Here is an 18,358-nt window from a genome sequence, read left to right on the forward strand (position 1 = left end):
TTTAAATTTCCGAATATAATGTAAATATTCCTCTGAAACCGAGCCATGAAAAGAATTTCAAAATGAAAAAGTTTGCTGAATTGCGTATCAGCGGGCAATTACGGAAAAAGGCATGCCACCCGAGTACGAGCGGCACGGTTACTTCTTCGTCTTTCCTCGTCGTCCCTTCGCCAACGAAAACATACACGTACACGGTGACGCTTACACAGTTTTACGTCTCCATAATGTAAGTTTTGTGAACTGTTTTCCTTACGCTTTCACAATACCCACAACTTGGTGAAAACGGTTCTGTCAGTTAAAACTATCTATTAGCGGCTAAGGATCATATTATCCGGGTATTGAGAAAACGGCCCTAAGCTTTTTTCGAACTTGTATTATAACCACATATATTTGACTTACATACAATGGTTTTTTGAAAACATTTGTAGCAATGATGATCAATTATGAAAAATTTACTCTTCACGCTCGAAGACACTCAACAAGTTTTGCAAAGAATAAAAAGATTTAAGTTTAATAAATGCAATAGGGCTACGAACGCTTTCAAAACTTAAATCCAGTAGTAATTTTGATTTTGTATTATTTCATCTACTGCACAAAAGTTGCAGGTAATTGTAACCGGTTAATAAAGTTTGTTTACAAATAAATTTGTGGCTATTAATGATTAGGAAAAAATTTTGCAAAGATATTTAGAGCGGATCATTTTTTACCCATGAAAAGGTTTATGGTGGCTAGTATACTAAACTTTTATATTATAAAAAATATATTGTGAAATATAAAATATAAAAGATATGGATAATTTGCAACATAGAACGGTTTCCAGTAAGTAGTGTTCTAAACTCTTTTATAAAAAATGTATTGTAAAAAACAAAAACAATGCTTGAAATATTAATTTAAATATTGAACTGAAGTATAAGGCACATTTTTTAATGAATAATAAAGTAATAAGTCCTTAAATACAAACTTTCAAACTGTGGAAAATTATATAGGCAAATACTGTCTTTATAATATTGGAATTATGTGAGTGCCCTTTTCCATTCGAAATTCCCATTTTGTACTCCATATCTATGTCAAGCAAAAGGTCGTGATTTCTGGTGTAGAATTGATGAATGTCACTAATCTGTAAGCAAAAGTAATTTATATATAATATATATAATACACATATTTAATATATACATATGACTTATAAATACATTATTTATGAACATTCAACAATCACTTTTATAAATTTAGAAAATCGGAATTATATTACATACATAGATACATATGATCGATATACATAGTATATAGACCTTTGAGTCCCTTTTCAGCACAAAGTTAATTTGTGAAGAGTTTTCTGATGTACCCACTATAGACTCACTGATAATGATCAATATTATTTAACATAGCTATAAATAATTAAATATGCACCCAACTAAATAATACTGAGACTCGTCCGCAAGGGCTAAGTTCAGGCGTAACAGAACATTTTATATTTTCGCAATTGCAGATATGAATGCCGACGGAGTACTTTTAGGCATTGCCAAACTTTATATTAAAAAAATGTTGCAATGAAATTCATCTTTCAACTTACTACGGAAGCATCAAAGGACTAAAATATTATTTGGTATCTTATTAACTTATAATAGGTGCTAGACTCACTAAGTTGTATTACTTTGTGTCTACGATATTCATAATAAACCAACCTGCGTTCGATCGGCATGAATTGTTTGCCCATACACGACACACAAATCCATTTTGCGTCTGTTCTTCATCACAGAGTTAACATGTGCGACAGGCAAGCGGAACATTTCTTGGAATTTATTTCTAATGTATCATTTTTATCTATTTCTTTGTATTTCGTTAATAAGTTATTCCAACTTTTATTTTTCTCAATTTTATTTTTATATGTATCATTTTTCGTTTGCCAATTCATATTTTATAAGATCAATACATTCTAATCAATCAATTTTTTTTTGCTTAAATCTCTTAAAAAAATATGTACATACTTACATATATAAGAATATGTCCCAAAAGTTATAGATGGGAATTCGAAATATTATCGAAGTTAGAAGGGAAATAGTAACCGGGCGTTTAGCAGATATATGCGCTTGGGCAAAAAGTGAAAACTTTGAAGATATTATTCTCGGTTCTCGGTGAAGATAGATTTCTCGGTTCTCCATTTTTACGATCATTTTTAATTGGCGGGCAGGATAGAGAAAAAACCAAACGTCTTATGGAATTGGGGCAAAGTTTAGTAAAAAAAAAAACTAAGAAAATCAAGTTTGAACATATTTTTAAACAAGATAAAGTAAATTTTTTTGGTGAAAACCACTTTTTTTTCAATTTTTAAAAAATTTGTAAAATTTTGGAATTTTCTTAGTTTAACTAGAAGATAAATTATTAAAAAATATGAATCTCTTTGAATATTTTGTTTTGATAGAAATTGCGACCTGCATCCTGCCCGCCGTCCGAAAAATGCACATGTGAGATGCATCGGGCAATTGCTCCGCAAAGGCAGAGTATCATAGATTTCGTATCCAAAAAATTTGTGAAAGATGTTCAAATATATAACTATAAAGCCTAGAAATTTTGCATGAATCAATTATTTCTTTCCCTCCCAAAAAAATTCTAAAAAAATCAATTTTTTGAAGCCTCTAAAGCAGGCCTTAACACTTGCCATTGTTCGTCCGCGATCTTCACTGATCGGCGACACGAGAGAAATGAGATTTTGTTCGCGCACAACGCCATACACGACACACATGTGCGCGTACCGATCGTAAAAAATCAAACATTTTCGCGAACATGGATCGGTGCGCGCACAAGCCCATACACGAGTAAACCGCATGCGAACACATACCGATTGAACGCACTTGTGTGTCGTGTATGGGCACTTTAAGGTGGATGTCTGACGACAAACTTAGCCTTTAGGAGACCCATTCTTATACCACAGGGACCAAAAGGTCCTTATTTTTTTATGTCTCCTCTGAACCACCCTTTGTCCCTGATGAAGTTGATGATGAAAATGTTGTATACTAATACTCGCGATCGATAATTACCTACTATCATATTCATATTCTATTCATGTCACGTTTTTCTTTACGACCTTCGACCTCTAAGAGAGCTCGACATCTCTCGCGAGTCCGTTCGAATGATTTGATGGATATTTTGGGTATGAAACGTGTTCTTGCCCAACTCATCTCGATAAAATTTTTGAATTTTTTTCAAAAAGAGTACCATAAACAAGTCTCTTTGGACATGCTTATTCGTGCGAATTCCGATCCAACATTAATGGAGACATTATAACTGCCGACTAAACGTGAATTTATGAGTTTGACAACAAGTCAAACATCATTGGAATGAAACCCGTTTTCAGTCGATCAAAGAGAGGAAACAATATTCGCTGAAGAAGCTGAAGTCCGTCCCAAAAAGTGCTTGTGAAAAATGTTGCGAGGACTGGAAACATCGTTTGCATAATTGTATTACATCTGGTGAGGATTACTTTGAAGGCGACTAAATAAATATTGATGAATATTTAAATATTTTGGGTTTTATTTACAATTCCGGGTACTTTGTATAATCCTTCTTTATCGAAGTCTAACTATAGAGTGGTGCCTGCTCTGGCTAGTTCAACTGCTTCACAGCAAGTAGGAATATGATATTATAAGCTGGAAGCACTTTCAGGTTTATCGTGAAATACGATGTTAGATACAAAGATATCAAAACATTCTTTCACTATCTTCGATGAAACCCTATGAGACAGTGATTTCAAATTCGCTCTTTGTGAGAACAAGCAACCAGCTGGAGGACACTACAGTGGTCTGGTAGTCGAAAAACGATTTTGAGATTTAATTTTGCTGAAATGACACCATCTCAGTTTTCTCTGGAAGGGAAAGCAATATTTCGAAAATCCGTGGTATTGGATATATGTATGAGTTACTCGATTCCCCGGTTGGGCCCCACCATCCTCAATAGTAAAGAAGTATTAAACGCATTTTATCCATTTCTGACACGAGAGTACAGTATTAGCAGAAAAAGATTTTCCAGGAATTTTAATAACATGTCTCCTAGATTGGCTGATACTTGTAGTAAAAAGTCTGCCATAAGCCTGTATCTGGGGGTTTGAAAAGTTATGATTCAATTCTGACAATTTGGTGGAATTTGTTATTATTTTATATGGGAAGTTGTAATCCGATTTCGCCCATTTTCGCACTGTGGTATAGGAATTTCAGGACAATGTCTTAACGGTGTTAGTAGAAATTGGTCAAGTCGTTGCCCCATTGTTCTCCCCCACTTCTTTGGCAACCATTCCGATCCATCTTGGCTGTAAAATTTAATTATTCGGAGTTCTACAATATGAGGGGTGGGTGTGATTGAAACAATTTCTTAAAGATTCTGAAACTTTGGCGAGATTTTATCGGGTGAGTAAATACTAATTTTATTCTATGATATCATACTGAATTCTTATTATAAGTTAAGATGTATAAAGACTGAGTTGACCGGAGTCTTTATGAAAATTCAAGAAATAAGTATCATCATTAAGCTCTTCTCGATACCATAATAAAATACAGAAATCGAACACGTGTTCAGCGCAGTGAATATTTTTAAGGCAAAATTCGAAATCGTTTATACCTGTCCATATAAAATATAGACTGAAAAATGGAAACTGATGTGACAGTAAAAATATTATTATAATATCGGCGTAATGTTTGCCATCGATACACATTTAACAAAATTTGAAATGGGACTTGGATTCAATTGGCCTAATATTAAAATTAATTTGAGATATAATTTTTAAATTTATAGAGATTAGTATGTATACCGATTCGTAGAAAATCAGTGGGAAGTATTTAACAAGAAGTTTAGAAAATAAAGAAAAGTATAGGTATTCATATGTAGTATAATACTATTCTCGCCAATTTTGAGCGTGTTCGAAATATGAACAAAAAATTTGATTGTTTTTAGAAGAAAAACATATTTTTACCTCATTCCATCCATATTTATTCTTGGCTTGAACAATGGCCTCGTACACTGCATTGTGCTCCAAATTTTTTATCACATGTGACATAATAAAGTGAGTGTTATCAAATCGAATTAACGTTGGATTTATATGATTTTCATGCCATTTTCCTGGATGTTGATACGTTTCATTCATCTAAGTGATTATATTAATACATTTTAGTGGAAAAAATAATAAGTCAAAATTTAAATTGAATATGCAAGTACCTTTTTTTTATATTGCACATAATAATTATTGTATTATTATTGTTACTTACTACTAAAACTGGCATAAACCATAACATGATACTAAAAAAAACCTTACCAATAGTCGTCTGTACAAAAGTTTAATTTCATCGAGCGCGGGTATTGATTCAATAGTCCACGTTAAATTATAATGATCGAGATAACCACTCAAAGCTGGTGATATGAAGTTTGCAGGACCCGGACGTCCGGAGACTTCAATATATTTTTTCGTTCTACCAAGTGCGTTATCGGCAACGCAGCTATAATTTCCAAAGTCAGATGGTTGAAATTTCCTAATTATTAACGTATATTTGTCATCATTGGACTGCATTGATCTTCTATCGGTAGGATCTAATAGAAAGGAGTTTTGATACCACAGCATCTGCAAGAATTAAATTTTAATATATATAATCGTTGGTCTCACGCAAATAAAAAATATTTATTTCAACAATTCAATCGATATATTTATACTTTGTAATGATACTTCTTAATTATGGTTTATATTATTAACATTCACAACAAGTAAGGTAGAGCTCAGTTCGGGAGATATATTCAACAAAGTTGGCGGTAGTTGGTCTCTTATTAAAATATACTATATGTCATCGACTCATTTAGTTTCCTTACTGCACTTGGTTTCGTGATGTGACATAAACTCAACCAAAGACGCTAAATTTAATATGTTGTGAGGAAAACAGAAACCAGAGGATCGGCGCTTTACCACATACCTTTTAAGAGTATTAGTCCACCGAATTTCATTAAAATATCACACATATGGACCAACATAAACGGTTTAAAGTCGAAAATAACAATATATCGGCTATATAGAAGCTAGGAGAAGTTTTCGTCTTTTCTTATCCATTATAACACAAATACAGACTTTTGTTGTAAAGTCTATTGGAAGTTCGAAAAATTTTTTATTAGGTATATGGGGGCTAAAGAAATTATTGATCCAATTTAACCATTTTCTATTATTAGAAAAATATTCTCTCCGAATTTCTATAATTTATCTCGAAGATTGACCGATATTTAGGATAAAAATGTCTCAATTGAAACCTTCATTCACACATTCGGCATCTGGGCTGTTAATAGTTTTGGTCCGATTTGGACAATTTTTGGTCATAAGATGGCCAATTTTGAGCGCACTATTCGGCAAAAGATTTATCTTGATACATTTATTGGTGCTTGGGTTGCATTCTGGAAAGTGAAAGAATCAGATGGAATTTAAAATTGGGTTATACGGAAAGTAGACGTGATTGTAGTCCGATTTCTTTTGATTTTATCAATTTGTAGAGTGTCGGTTAGGGTGCTTAAGTAATTTGTCCTGAACAAATTTAGTTATTGTACCTTATGTGATTTAGAAGATATGTACATTAAACCTCTTTTTTAATTTTTAGACCACAAGTGCCCTTTCCTGTTCCAAAATACAGTTTTATATTTAATTTTAGTGCTTAGTTGTAACACTTGATAGGTTTTCCTTTAATGGCGTTTTGTGGGCAAGGCAGGGGTTCGATTATGCCCACCTTCGGACTCGTCCTTTTTACAAGGAACACGTGCACCAAGTTTCATTAAGTTTCATTCTTAATTTTTACTCAAGCTATCATTTGCACAGACCGCAGACAGACAGTCGCTTGGAGTTCAACTCGTTTCAGCATCGTAATTATTTATACATTATATGTACTATATACTACTGTGATCAAATTAAGTTTTGTCCATTTCATCTCCTTCAAAGTTCCCCTCAAGTTCAATACACTTATGCCAAAGAATTTACAGTCATCATAGCACTTGGGAAAATCCTCCGTCGTGATGGCCATCAGAGCCTTCTTCGATCCAGCTTTTATATCCTCAATTGAGTCATAACGGTGTCATTGGAGTGGTCATGTGAATTTGCTGAATAGCCAGAAGTTACACGAAGGTAAATCAGGCGAATGCGGTGTTGCGGCACGATATTTGTTGAAAATGTGGCGAAATGATCACGAATAACCAATGCAGTATGAGATTGTGCATTATCGCACTTTTCTTTCAATAAATTCAGACATAGTAAAAATCGAAGAATTCGCTTTTTGAGCCTCACAAAACGACGCGTATCTCAAATGCGTATGTATGTATATTTTGACGTGAAATTTAGCATAGATGTCGCTAACAGTACTACTAACTTAAAGAAAGATACCGAATCGAAAAACACGCGAAGTATAAATTAAAAATTCACCTTTCAATTTCATCACAGTAGTATATAATATCTAACTCTTTAGATGGACAAAACTATTATGCTCCAGTATCTCAGGAGTATTAAAACGGTCTCTCATACAGATAACTCAGATATTAAGCGATAAATTCGGTGTAAAATCAAATGGATGTTTGACCTTATTTTGATAGACAGGTATAAAATTATAAAGAAAAGATTTTCTCTTAAGCTCAATAATAAACCCTTCAGATTGGTCATATTTCAGTCACCCCTTCTTAATTCGCATTTAACTGATGCAATAGAGAGTAACATAGTCTTCCCTGATCAGGGTTCGTTATAAATATTCGAAATAACCCAGACACCGTGTGAAACATAAAAAAATAATCTCTCATGGAGACAGTGCTTGAAGCAATGCAAAATTATCATCTGATGTGAATACACAATGTCAAGCAAACTTTTGTTTTATAAATCAACGATAATATTCCAAATTAATCCAATCCAATTAACACAAAATTCTTGAATAATAAGAGGTGCCAACCTTAATAATTTAAGTAGCGAAAACTGATCGACTTTCACCATGTAAATTTTAACATATGTACATATAACAGTCGTTATACCAGAATTGCCTTTTTTCTAAAAATTCTATACTTGTAAAGAATCTAGAAAATTTATTTTTAGTGTATGTTTTTAAAGAAAAACGTTTATTGTTATTTCGCACTTTCCTACTTCAAGATATTTTGTGCTCTTATTTCAGACAAAAATGAGTGGTGCCACATCTTAAAAACCACAAGGAAGGATTTTGAGTAACTTGTCACACAATTGCGTTCTTTTATTGGACATTCTTACTTATTTCGCGGTGGCTTTCGTGCACCCTAGTCAATTCAATACCGGGGTTTACCAAGAGAAGTAACGATCATAATTTGCCTCTCACAAGATTATGATAATTGCAATTGGGGTTTATTTTTTAACAAAATATGTAGACCAAAAACTGGGATTATTAATTTTTGGTAAATCTTTGGACTATAAAAAAGATGTAATTTATAATCTCTTTACCTCAGAATTTACATCTCCATGAACTATGCAAGCAAGTTCCACATCATGACCTTCGGCTGCATGAACCCATGACTTCTCGACAGTTATTTCAGGTGGGGCTTTAAAATACAAAAGAAAAAAATATATATATTTGAATAATACGTACATATTGTAATTCACAAACACTCGCGCATTGTATGTAACAAGCTTTGGCAAAAAATCTTTGCTTTAAAAATAACTATTAAATTCTTTACTTTTATATAAAAATTTAATGGTTGTAAATGTTGTTTTTTTAATATACTTAAATTGACTATAATTAACCATTTGGTCAACCTACAAAGAATAGTTAGTTGTATGTCCATCGATACGCGTTCTTTCACTCCATTATCCGCAGAACACTGATAGATTCCAGCATGATGTCTATCGACGTTCTCCAATATTAATGTTGAACTATCAGATAAATGAGTTGGGCCTGCGAACACATCTTTTTTAAACCAATAAATAGTTGGTACTGGATTACCCGAGGCCTTGCATTCTAAGGTAACGGTACTTCCTTTACGAGCAGTAACTTGACCATTGTGCGGTAACGCACGAAGTGTTGGCGGTACTGAAAAGGAGAAATTAATTACCAATATATATGTAAATATAAATATGCGATTACATACATATAATACTTATGTATTATCTTTTATTAATAACTATCAAAATTGTTTTGTTAAACATTTCAAATAAGACTAGAGAAACTTTAGAGTTTCGATTAAGCCCCTTCATTGATCCCTTCCTGTATGCCAAATTAATTTGTTTGTGTAAAAAATAAAGATTTCTGATAGTAGACTTTATGTTACTATAAACTTTATGCCAAAATCTTCATTTATGCTTGATTTATAGTTAAGTGGAAGATTTTAATGACATTTAAATTTATGTCATTTGGGATCAGGTGTGTTTTTGGTATTTTTGTCCAATATTTGGATCATTGTCCAATTATGCAATCATTGGCAACTTAGAAAGAATTACGACTAACTAACGACTTAAATTTAAAAATAGTCATAAATACCTAAAATTTCCACAGTATGAACTTGATCCCGATTTTCTTGATCTCCAAGTTGACAAATATAATCACCAGCATCCTGAGTTTTCACACTTGCTATTTGAAGATTGTAGTCCCCCACAATTTTGAATCTTTGATCCCTTGTTATTTTTAAGTGACCCGCTGTTAAAACGGAAGAACCTTTTCTCCATAACAAAACAAAAGATCCAAGATTTTGAACCTTGCAAGGAAGTTCTATAGTTTCACCAACTATGACTTTATACAAATGTCCGCGCGATAGAAATTTAGGTGACACTGCTGGGGAATCATGATCAGTTAATGTGAAAAGTCCATCCGAGTGAGAGGCTGGAAGTTAAAATAAAAAATTACAAATATTTTCCGTTATAATAACAATAATTATTCGAAATTCCATTAAATGCAATTATACTTATATTTTTTAGCTCGAAACGACTTCACAAAATATTTTATTGCATTAGTAATATAGTAAGAAATTGCGTACATTTTATTTATTCGGACCAACTTCTCTAAAAGTCGACTAAAGGTTAAATAATACGTTAATTACCCGAGAGCGCTAACAGAGATTTCCGTTAGAGTGTCTATAACTTTTATAGCCGAATTGACGAAATTACTTGAAACATGTTTCCATGCTAATTTTTTCAATATATTGGAGTTACGGGTAGTCGTGTCTACCTGGTTTCTTTTATTAATACCCAGCGGGATAATGGTTCACCGCTTACATTTTTCTTTGAAGAATACTTCGAAGAAAATTCGATGTAGAATTCTTCGATACCTGGTAATGCATAAAAGTAAGCTATGCGGAACTTCGCTTACATTTTTCTTGAAGAATACTTCGAAGAAAATTCGATGTAGAATTCTTCGATACCTGGTAATGCATAAAAGTAAGCTATGCGGAACTTCGCTTACATTTTTCTTGAAGAATACTTCGAAGAAAATTCTATGTAGAATTCTTCGATACCAAGTAATGCATAAAAGTAAGCTATACGGCCAAATTCTACTGTGTTCATATTTACAAGTCAAGTAAGTACATGAAAAACGACAAATACAAATTGATGGAATAAAATTTATAAGTAAATTTTTTCATTATTTCGTCAAATCATCAAGCAAAAAGTTGGTCGTGATCAGGTGAGCTGCTATTTTAATTAAAAATTTGGTTTATTTTTGTGTTTAAACTTAGAATAAAAAGCGACGACACCATCCAGCATACCAATTAGAACAAAAAGGAACGAGAAAGGATCTCGCGCACCTTTTTTCGTTACGACGTCGTTCGACCAACATCTCCGCTTTCGCAGCATCCCGGTTCTTTCCGCTAGTTACCCGCCTGTATAAATATTTAACGTTTTTTAAAACCTGCTGTTTTCAACCTTTGATCATTTTATATATACATATATAACATGTATTTAACGTTTTTAAACTATTTCAATTTGTAATAATTCAGTTCAGTTAAACACATTTTGTTATAACAATTTTTAAGTGCATTTCGCATAAAATAAAACCTTTATAACGATTGTATTGAATCTAGTGCATTTTTCTTCTAAACAAAAAGTTTAAATGGCCTATAAGGTGAGTTTTTGTACGTTAACTGTGGCATGGAAGAATTCTTCGTTAACTATGGCATCAAAGAATTCTTCGTTAACTGTGGCATCGAAGAATTCTCCGTTAACTTTGGCATCGAAGAATTCTTCGTTTATTTTGGCATCGAAGAATTCTTCGTCCCTATGGTAAGCGAAAGGGGTGATCTGTTACTTTTCGTAGCGTAAGCGATACAATCATGCTACATCGTTTACCTTGCTCGCTGACCAATGTCTACCATATCCCGCTGGGTACTTACGGAGAGCGAGAGAGGAGTGACACTCCGCGAAGAAAAAGACTTTGAGTCGCAAGTACAAAATTATATAGTCCCCCCCAATATTCTACTCTGGATCCGGCCCTGAATCTATACCAAATTAATTATGTTAAAATATTCTTTAAACGCAAATTAAAATGTACAGATATAGTAAGTATATCCATATATATTTATACCTATAACTATATACTTGCCTGTTGTTTTTATGTGAAATATTATTGCCAGCAAAAAAAACATTGGCCATGTAAATCGATGACACGCACTGAAAATGCACTCCATCTGTAAATAAATTAATGGATAAATATTGTATTCTGTGAAATATTGAAATACATAGATTTCTCTCTAATAAATTAAACAAATTCATTTAAAATCATTTATCTCCTACATCCCTATTTGCATGTACTATATAGGCTACTGAAACGCCAGTTTTGTGTTATTAGCTATTGCTGGCATTCCTTATTATAGGTTAGTATACAGAAATGTCAAACTCTCAAGATCAATCAATATATAAATAATTCCTACAAAACTATTTATTGTTTCTAGTTGTTCTAGTTATTCTATAACTAGTAACTATATTGTGTGCAACTAGATTATCATTCCATTATTCGGTTCTAAAGCTACTGTCTTTGTGCATACTACACTACTTTTGCACTCAAATATGTGTCTGAAAAAGTAGTTTTGAGCGCAGTTCTTCTTCATTACTTTAATGTGAAGAAAACCTCAGCCGAAAGCCTTCATATTTGGGTGCACGTGGTGGCACGATTTAATAGTGGTTTTTGGCTTGGAAGCCGAAGAACGTCCTGGGTAGGAATAGTGTAAAAAAAATGGAAAACTTCAAACATTATTTGACGAAGATTGTTGGCAAATATAAGAAAGCATCACGATACATACAAAAGCAATCTAATTGAGTACCATATTAATTGAAGCCAAGAAACGTTAAAAGTCGACTTGGAATTTCTGAAATGCTGCTTGAACGCTACAAAAATAAATCGTTTGACTGGTGATGAAAAAGGGATTCATTATGACAATCCTTAACGCAAAGAACCATATGTGAATCCTGGCTTAGCAGCTGAATAAACGGTAAGGCCCGTCGCTACCGACAATAACTCCAATGTTTCCAAGTACTTCGCAAAAACGTAGGGGGCTTAATCTAGTTTTATAAGTACAGAGTTTGCCCGGAAAGTAATAGGACTGTACTTAGGAGTGTGCGCGACTGACTAAATTCGGTAGAGGGCTAGCTAACGAACGGCCGGCTGGTCAGTTGTCTCCGAGCACATGGAGAGTCAGGACAAACATTTTCGCGCGACGTTAGAGCATAGGGATGGCATAATTCTGTGTGAAACTCTGCAAATCTGCGACTGAGACGTTTGATATGATCAAGCAGGCTTACCCAGATGTTGCTCTACCAAAAAGTGGTGTATTTTGGTGGCACCAGGCCTTTTTAGAGAGTCGGGAAGAGTTGAGAGGAAGAAAATACTGCCCATTGTCTTTTTTGACTTCAAAGGCGTCGTCCACCATGAATTTGTTCCTCCTGGACAAACCGTCAACTCCAAGTTCTACATGGAAGTCCTCAAGAGACTCAAACGAAGGGTCAATAAGGTTCGACAAGACATCGCAGCCGAATGGAAGTTGCACCACGAAAACGCCCCGGCCACACCGCCTTTCTTGTGAACAGCTACCTAAGCAAGGCCGGCATCCCAACGCTTCCGCTTCCGCTTCCGCAACCGCCCTTCAGCTCTGATGTGGCCCCTGGACTTTTTTGTTTCCTTGCCTGAAAAGGCCGATGAAAGGGCGGCATATTATTTCTAATCACTCAAAAGGGTCTTATTCACCTTAACAAAAAACTATTTCGATTTATTCATTACTTTTAAAAATACATTCGACCAATGCACTTCAGCAATAAAAACGATATTTTCCGAAACATTGAAGTATAACGGAGAGTTTAGAACAGTTTTTTTCTACTTCGATTCTTCTATAAGAAGTCTATAGCTCCTTGCTGCCTTTAATGTTAAAGAATACCGTTGTATGTGATAAGATGAAAATGACAAATAGTCAAAAAAGTTGATAATATACTAGTATAGTTGCACATTTTCTTAGCTTTCTACATTTTTATTTCTTAGTTTTCAATGTTTCTATCTCTATTTGATGATTTTAATGCAGTAGTAGCACTTTATTGAGCTCATATTATAGTTAAACTTGTATTTATTGTAGGTATGCAAACTGACCACACACACAAATAATATACATTTTGTATGTTCACTGTACATAAGAGGACATGTACATACATATACATATATATGTATATTAAAAGATACACTACGTTATCGTATAACATTTCCACACCTACATACATACATATGTAATGCGTGGACTCTGACATCGGGTAATTTTTCAGTGGATAGTGTGATATGTATTCTCATTGAATAATTAATGATACTTAAATCATAATTGTTGAAGAGTTGAGTTTTCTGTATGTCTTATGCAACTAGTTTTTTTCTTCAAAAAAAAAGAATCATAGGGCATAAATCAATACCCCTCTGCCACTAGGATTTATCGGGCCAGTATCACAAAAACTTCAATTCTCGCTTTCAATGTAATATTGTAAATGAAACCCATACTTACTTCAAAAGATGTAATTCACCAATTGAAAATTTATATATTTTATTTCACTTAGTTATTATTTTTATATAACACTACAGAAAAAACACATCAGTTTTAATAATAGCTTACACAAATTTCTATAGGAATCGTCCTGGCGTATTGTAAATCAGTACGCAGACTCGAGAATTCCTGAGCTTTTCTAAGCTTTTTCATAGAAAACCATAAGAAATAGCTTAACGTAGTAATATTGTCACCTATATTAACCCTTAAATTTAAATGAAACTGTATTACTTTTTGACATTTTTGCAAACCCGCGCGCAACGACAACGCAAGGGTGTCCCAATTTTATTCAAGGCTATTTTTCCCCTACTTATTTCAATAAAAATACGAATTCAGTAACTCACATCTACATATGTATATAATGGTATCTATTAATTTTACTTAATTTCGATTCGGTTTCCATGAGAAAAAAGTAAATAAAAATTAAATGTCATTTGTCAAATTTATTTTACATAAGTAAGGTAAGGTACAATATTTGGACGCATCCGAACCGTTGATGCTCTTGTGCGTTTGTAAGAATTAAATACGTATGATTTTAAGATGTCTGTAAAATATATTTTCAATATAAATATTTTGGGAGAGGAATCTGTATTCGCTTTGGACGATATAAAGTTCTCCATACGATGATCAACTTTTGAGTAAAATTCCACTTTTTTTAAATAGTTAACGATTGTCAATTTTCGATTTGTTTGTAGGGCAATGACTGCTGGAAAAGCGTTTTTGCTTTAACGCCGCCGGAGATCGCTTATATGTAGCTCAAAAAATGTTAAATTTTTTTCTTAAAAAAATGTACTGTGTATTCTTAAAATATGTATAAATAAAAGGATATATTTATAAAATTTATCTAATTGATACAGTAGTTTTTTTTTAATTCCCAAAAATGTACATTAATATACATATGAAGGTTTCCTTTTATATTTCGGGATTTGAGAACAAAAACAAGTTTAATCATCGCAAATTGCATTATTGTTTTTCAGAATATTCTCCAATAATATTCTAATATACCGCCTCTTTAAGTGTTGAAAAACGTTTTGTGAGAGCTAGCATTGTCGTGGTGAAGAGCAATCCGTTTTCGTCGGTTGAGTTTCGTGCTTTCCTGAAAGAAAACTGGCAGTGTGGTTGTATACCACTCAGAATTTACTATTCTAGGAATGGTGTGACATGTCCAGTGTTTCCAAAAAGACAGGCAACCATTTGCTTGGAAGCGCTGCGTGAGCGAACAACGAAAATGTTCGAGATTTAATTCCATTGTGTGGTCGAAAAGCATATTTCATGTTCCTGTAAACTACACAAATAGTGCTCGCATATCAAAACGTTCTGAGTTTGCATACCATCAAAAATGTCAAACTTAACGATAAAACTGTGATTCAAGATAACAACACTAGTGTTGGCAAATCATGAAATAAAAAGGCAACCTACCGTGTTAAATATAAGAGAAGAATCTCACATGGTTACAAAATCTAATCCTGTTGGAATCTCTAAGTAACGAGTTAATTTTAAATCCTCGGAGCAACACCTGGTAATAAAGTTGCCGCCATATCCTCTTGATTCATGCTGGCACTGAGTACAATCAGTCCCGAAGGCATTTTTCAATTTTGTCTGCGCCAAAACTTGGGATGACTCCACTTTGGTTAAGTGTAATACATGCATTGGATGGTGCCATATTAAAACCTGTTCAGGCTATATGACAGGGAATGGACCACACGTTATGTGGCAGTCATGCTGTCAACGCACTACTGCGAAAAGAGCCTTTAAAGAAATGCAATTAGTTACTCCTCGACATTTTTTCTAAACCCACGACCAATACACGCCAAAGTTTCAAAACAAAAAGTAATAAATTATTCCGCTAAGGTCAGTGTATCACTTTTCAATTGGGTTAATACGATTTCAATACAGACGGTTTTCTAATACAAGAGATCCCAGCTTTCCAGAATATACAGCAATGCCACTGATTTAAATATTTTGATTTATTTCATGTTATTAACTGTCTACGAGTAAAAGCAAATCACTAATTGCTTAATTTTGGAAAGCACTAGATCTAGTTCTTAGCTGTGAAGACAATCGAGGATCTACAATTCCGTACCGTTACATACCCCTTACCAGTACACCAATATCACTTTCGAAGAGGGCACTATTATTTAACTTCTTTAGTATTTCGTACTTTCTCAACCACCAGAGATAATTTATACCTATTAGACCCATGATTGCTGAATATTTAATACCAGGTGTGCCGGTTTATTGTGAAAATGATTGGGAAAGTAAAAAAAATTTATTCCAAGTATTGACCATTGCTTTTAACACATTTTGGTCACCTTTCTGGCAATTTGTGGATGCCATGCCAATAGAAATATTCGCTTTGTGAAGCAAACCAATTAGACACCCAATTTTCGACTTCTGCGTAGGAAACAAAGTGCAGCGCAACCAATGCGTGTCCTATTGATGAAAACAAATGGTAATCGAAAGGGGCCAAGTCGTGTGTATGAGGCGCGTGGGGTAGCAGCTCCCAATCAAGTACTTTGATTGTATCCTAACCGATTTTGCTTTGTGTGCAGGTGCATTGCCGTGTAACAAAATTACTTTGCCGTGTATTTCGGTCGTTTTTCGATCAGTTCCTGGTTCAAATTGGTCATTTGTTGTCTGTAAAAATTGCATTAACAATTTCACGAAGTTTTAGAAGCTCATGATATACCACACCCTTCTGATTCCACCAAACACAGATCATTGCTTTTTTACCAAATCGAACTGTTATTGCAGTTGATGTTGATGATCGTCCCGGAATAACCCATGATTTTAATAAATTCATTTTTCATCGCCAATGACAATTCGATGCAAAACTGATTTTCGTTCGTGTCTTTGAAACACAATTTCACAAGTGTCTTTTCAGTTTTCCAGTTCTCTTTCAAACAATTCGTGTAGCACCCATTTTCCCCATTATTGTAGCTTTCCCATAGCTTTCAAACGGTCCACAATTATTTGTTGTGCAACATTTAACATGCCTGTAATTTTCTTTCGACTTAAAGTATCAACCTCATCCAATATTGCTTGTAGTTCGGCGTCTTCAAACTTTTGGTCCACGTTCTTTATTTCTCACATCAAAATATTATCTCTGAACCTTTGAAACCATCTTTTGCATGTTCCTTCTGATAGAACATGATCACCATAAGCCTCGACAAACTTAATAAGCATTTTCCTCAAATGGAAACAAAAAATTAATGCTTTCCGCAAATCATCACTTTTCGGTGCAAAATTTGACATTTTCAACACAATGAAAAAATATGATATTGTTTATTCAATGACTGCAAGGTTATTGAATATTTTTAACATACTAACCAACAAAAAAAGTAAGGCTCGTAAATTGGATGAAGAAGTGAAACCCTTACTTTCAACCGAAAATTACCTTTCGTGCAACTGTTCTTCCGATTCTTCTGACTCCGAATAAGTTTTTTTAATGACGTAAACGGGAATTATGATTAAAATATAAAAACTTTAAAAATAAAAATTGTTGTTGAAAAATGTAAATTTGTGCCAGATTGGCTGTTCTGTCAACGGTAGTACAGTACATTGATGACATACATCACCTTACCAACCAATCTTCGGACGCGTTCAACTTCAGAACTACAGCGAAATTATTAAAACCTTTACTGACTCCCTTTTAGTGAATGACATGCTTGAGGACAAAAATCTAGGAATCCTTGCGCAATTTCAGTCTGAACACGTCATTTACATACATTATATTAGATTATCCATTTTTAGTACCAAGGCATTTATAATAATAATACCCAACGATTACCCTCCTCTCGCCCATCCGACGCGAGGGGCGCAATCCGCTAACGAGCGGAATTAGCCGAGTCATAAAAGGCAAGAGAGTTTTAAGCGTTGCGATCTTAGCTGCTCAGCTACAGAAACAAAAATTTCAATAGCCAAAATTAAGAATTAGATTAAAGTAAGTTCATTATTTTTAAATGTTACTTGTTAAGAGTAGATAAAATATTTTTTTTAATGGTAAATTTCATTGAGATTGTTTCGTATCTCGGTCCAGATTAAGTTGTTAGAAACAGCACAAAAAAATTTATAGTTAATATACATAAGTAAGGTTAGGTTTCAGAGACCCCAGATCCATTACTGCTTCTGGAAAAAACAAAACTTCTGACCCACTAGACAATATGCTTGTTTTGCCTCCAGTGAATTCCAAAGCAGCTGATCCATTAATGTTGTCAGTACTACCTACAGATTGACTTTCCCCAACAGAGTCATCTTTGCCACTATTTATTGAAGTTGTTAGAAACAATAAAAAAAGGGTTTAATAATATAAGTAAAGTTTGGGGTGTTATAGGAAATTATAATAAATACA

The 18,358-nt window shown here is 33.7% G+C and overlaps 1 protein-coding gene across 1 annotated transcript; it reads right to left on the reverse strand.

Annotated features, from left to right (window-relative positions):
* Positions 1-216: 216 nt before the first annotated feature.
* Positions 217-14,090, reverse strand: LOC120778313 (limbic system-associated membrane protein). The gene is made up of 8 exons (XM_040110106.1): positions 13,969-14,090; positions 11,541-11,625; positions 9,489-9,827; positions 8,772-9,041; positions 8,456-8,553; positions 5,300-5,602; positions 4,961-5,131; positions 217-1,117 (listed from the first exon to the last, which is right to left on the reverse strand). Exons 2-8 carry the CDS (start codon positions 11,623-11,625, stop codon positions 950-952), a joined length of 1,434 nt encoding a protein of 477 aa, XP_039966040.1. The 5' UTR covers positions 13,969-14,090; the 3' UTR covers positions 217-949.
* Between the last annotated feature and the right edge of the window lie 4,268 nt (positions 14,091-18,358).

This window comes from Bactrocera tryoni, chromosome 5 (genome assembly GCF_016617805.1).
Source record: "Bactrocera tryoni isolate S06 chromosome 5, CSIRO_BtryS06_freeze2, whole genome shotgun sequence".
Classification (NCBI taxonomy): domain Eukaryota; kingdom Metazoa; phylum Arthropoda; class Insecta; order Diptera; family Tephritidae; genus Bactrocera; species Bactrocera tryoni.

Excerpts from the sequence above, each read along its gene's own strand:
- LOC120778313 (XM_040110106.1), bottom strand. The coding sequence starts at position 11,625 with ATGGAGTGCATTTTCAGTGCGTGTCATCGATTTACATGGCCAATGTTT. Across the intron at positions 8,554-8,771 it reads CATACAACTAACTATTCTTT|CCCCACCTGAAATAACTGTC; the intron begins GTAGGTTGACCA and ends TGTATTTTAAAG. Across the intron at positions 5,603-8,455 it reads ATGGAGATGTAAATTCTGAG|ATGCTGTGGTATCAAAACTC; the intron begins GTAAAGAGATTA and ends TAATTCTTGCAG.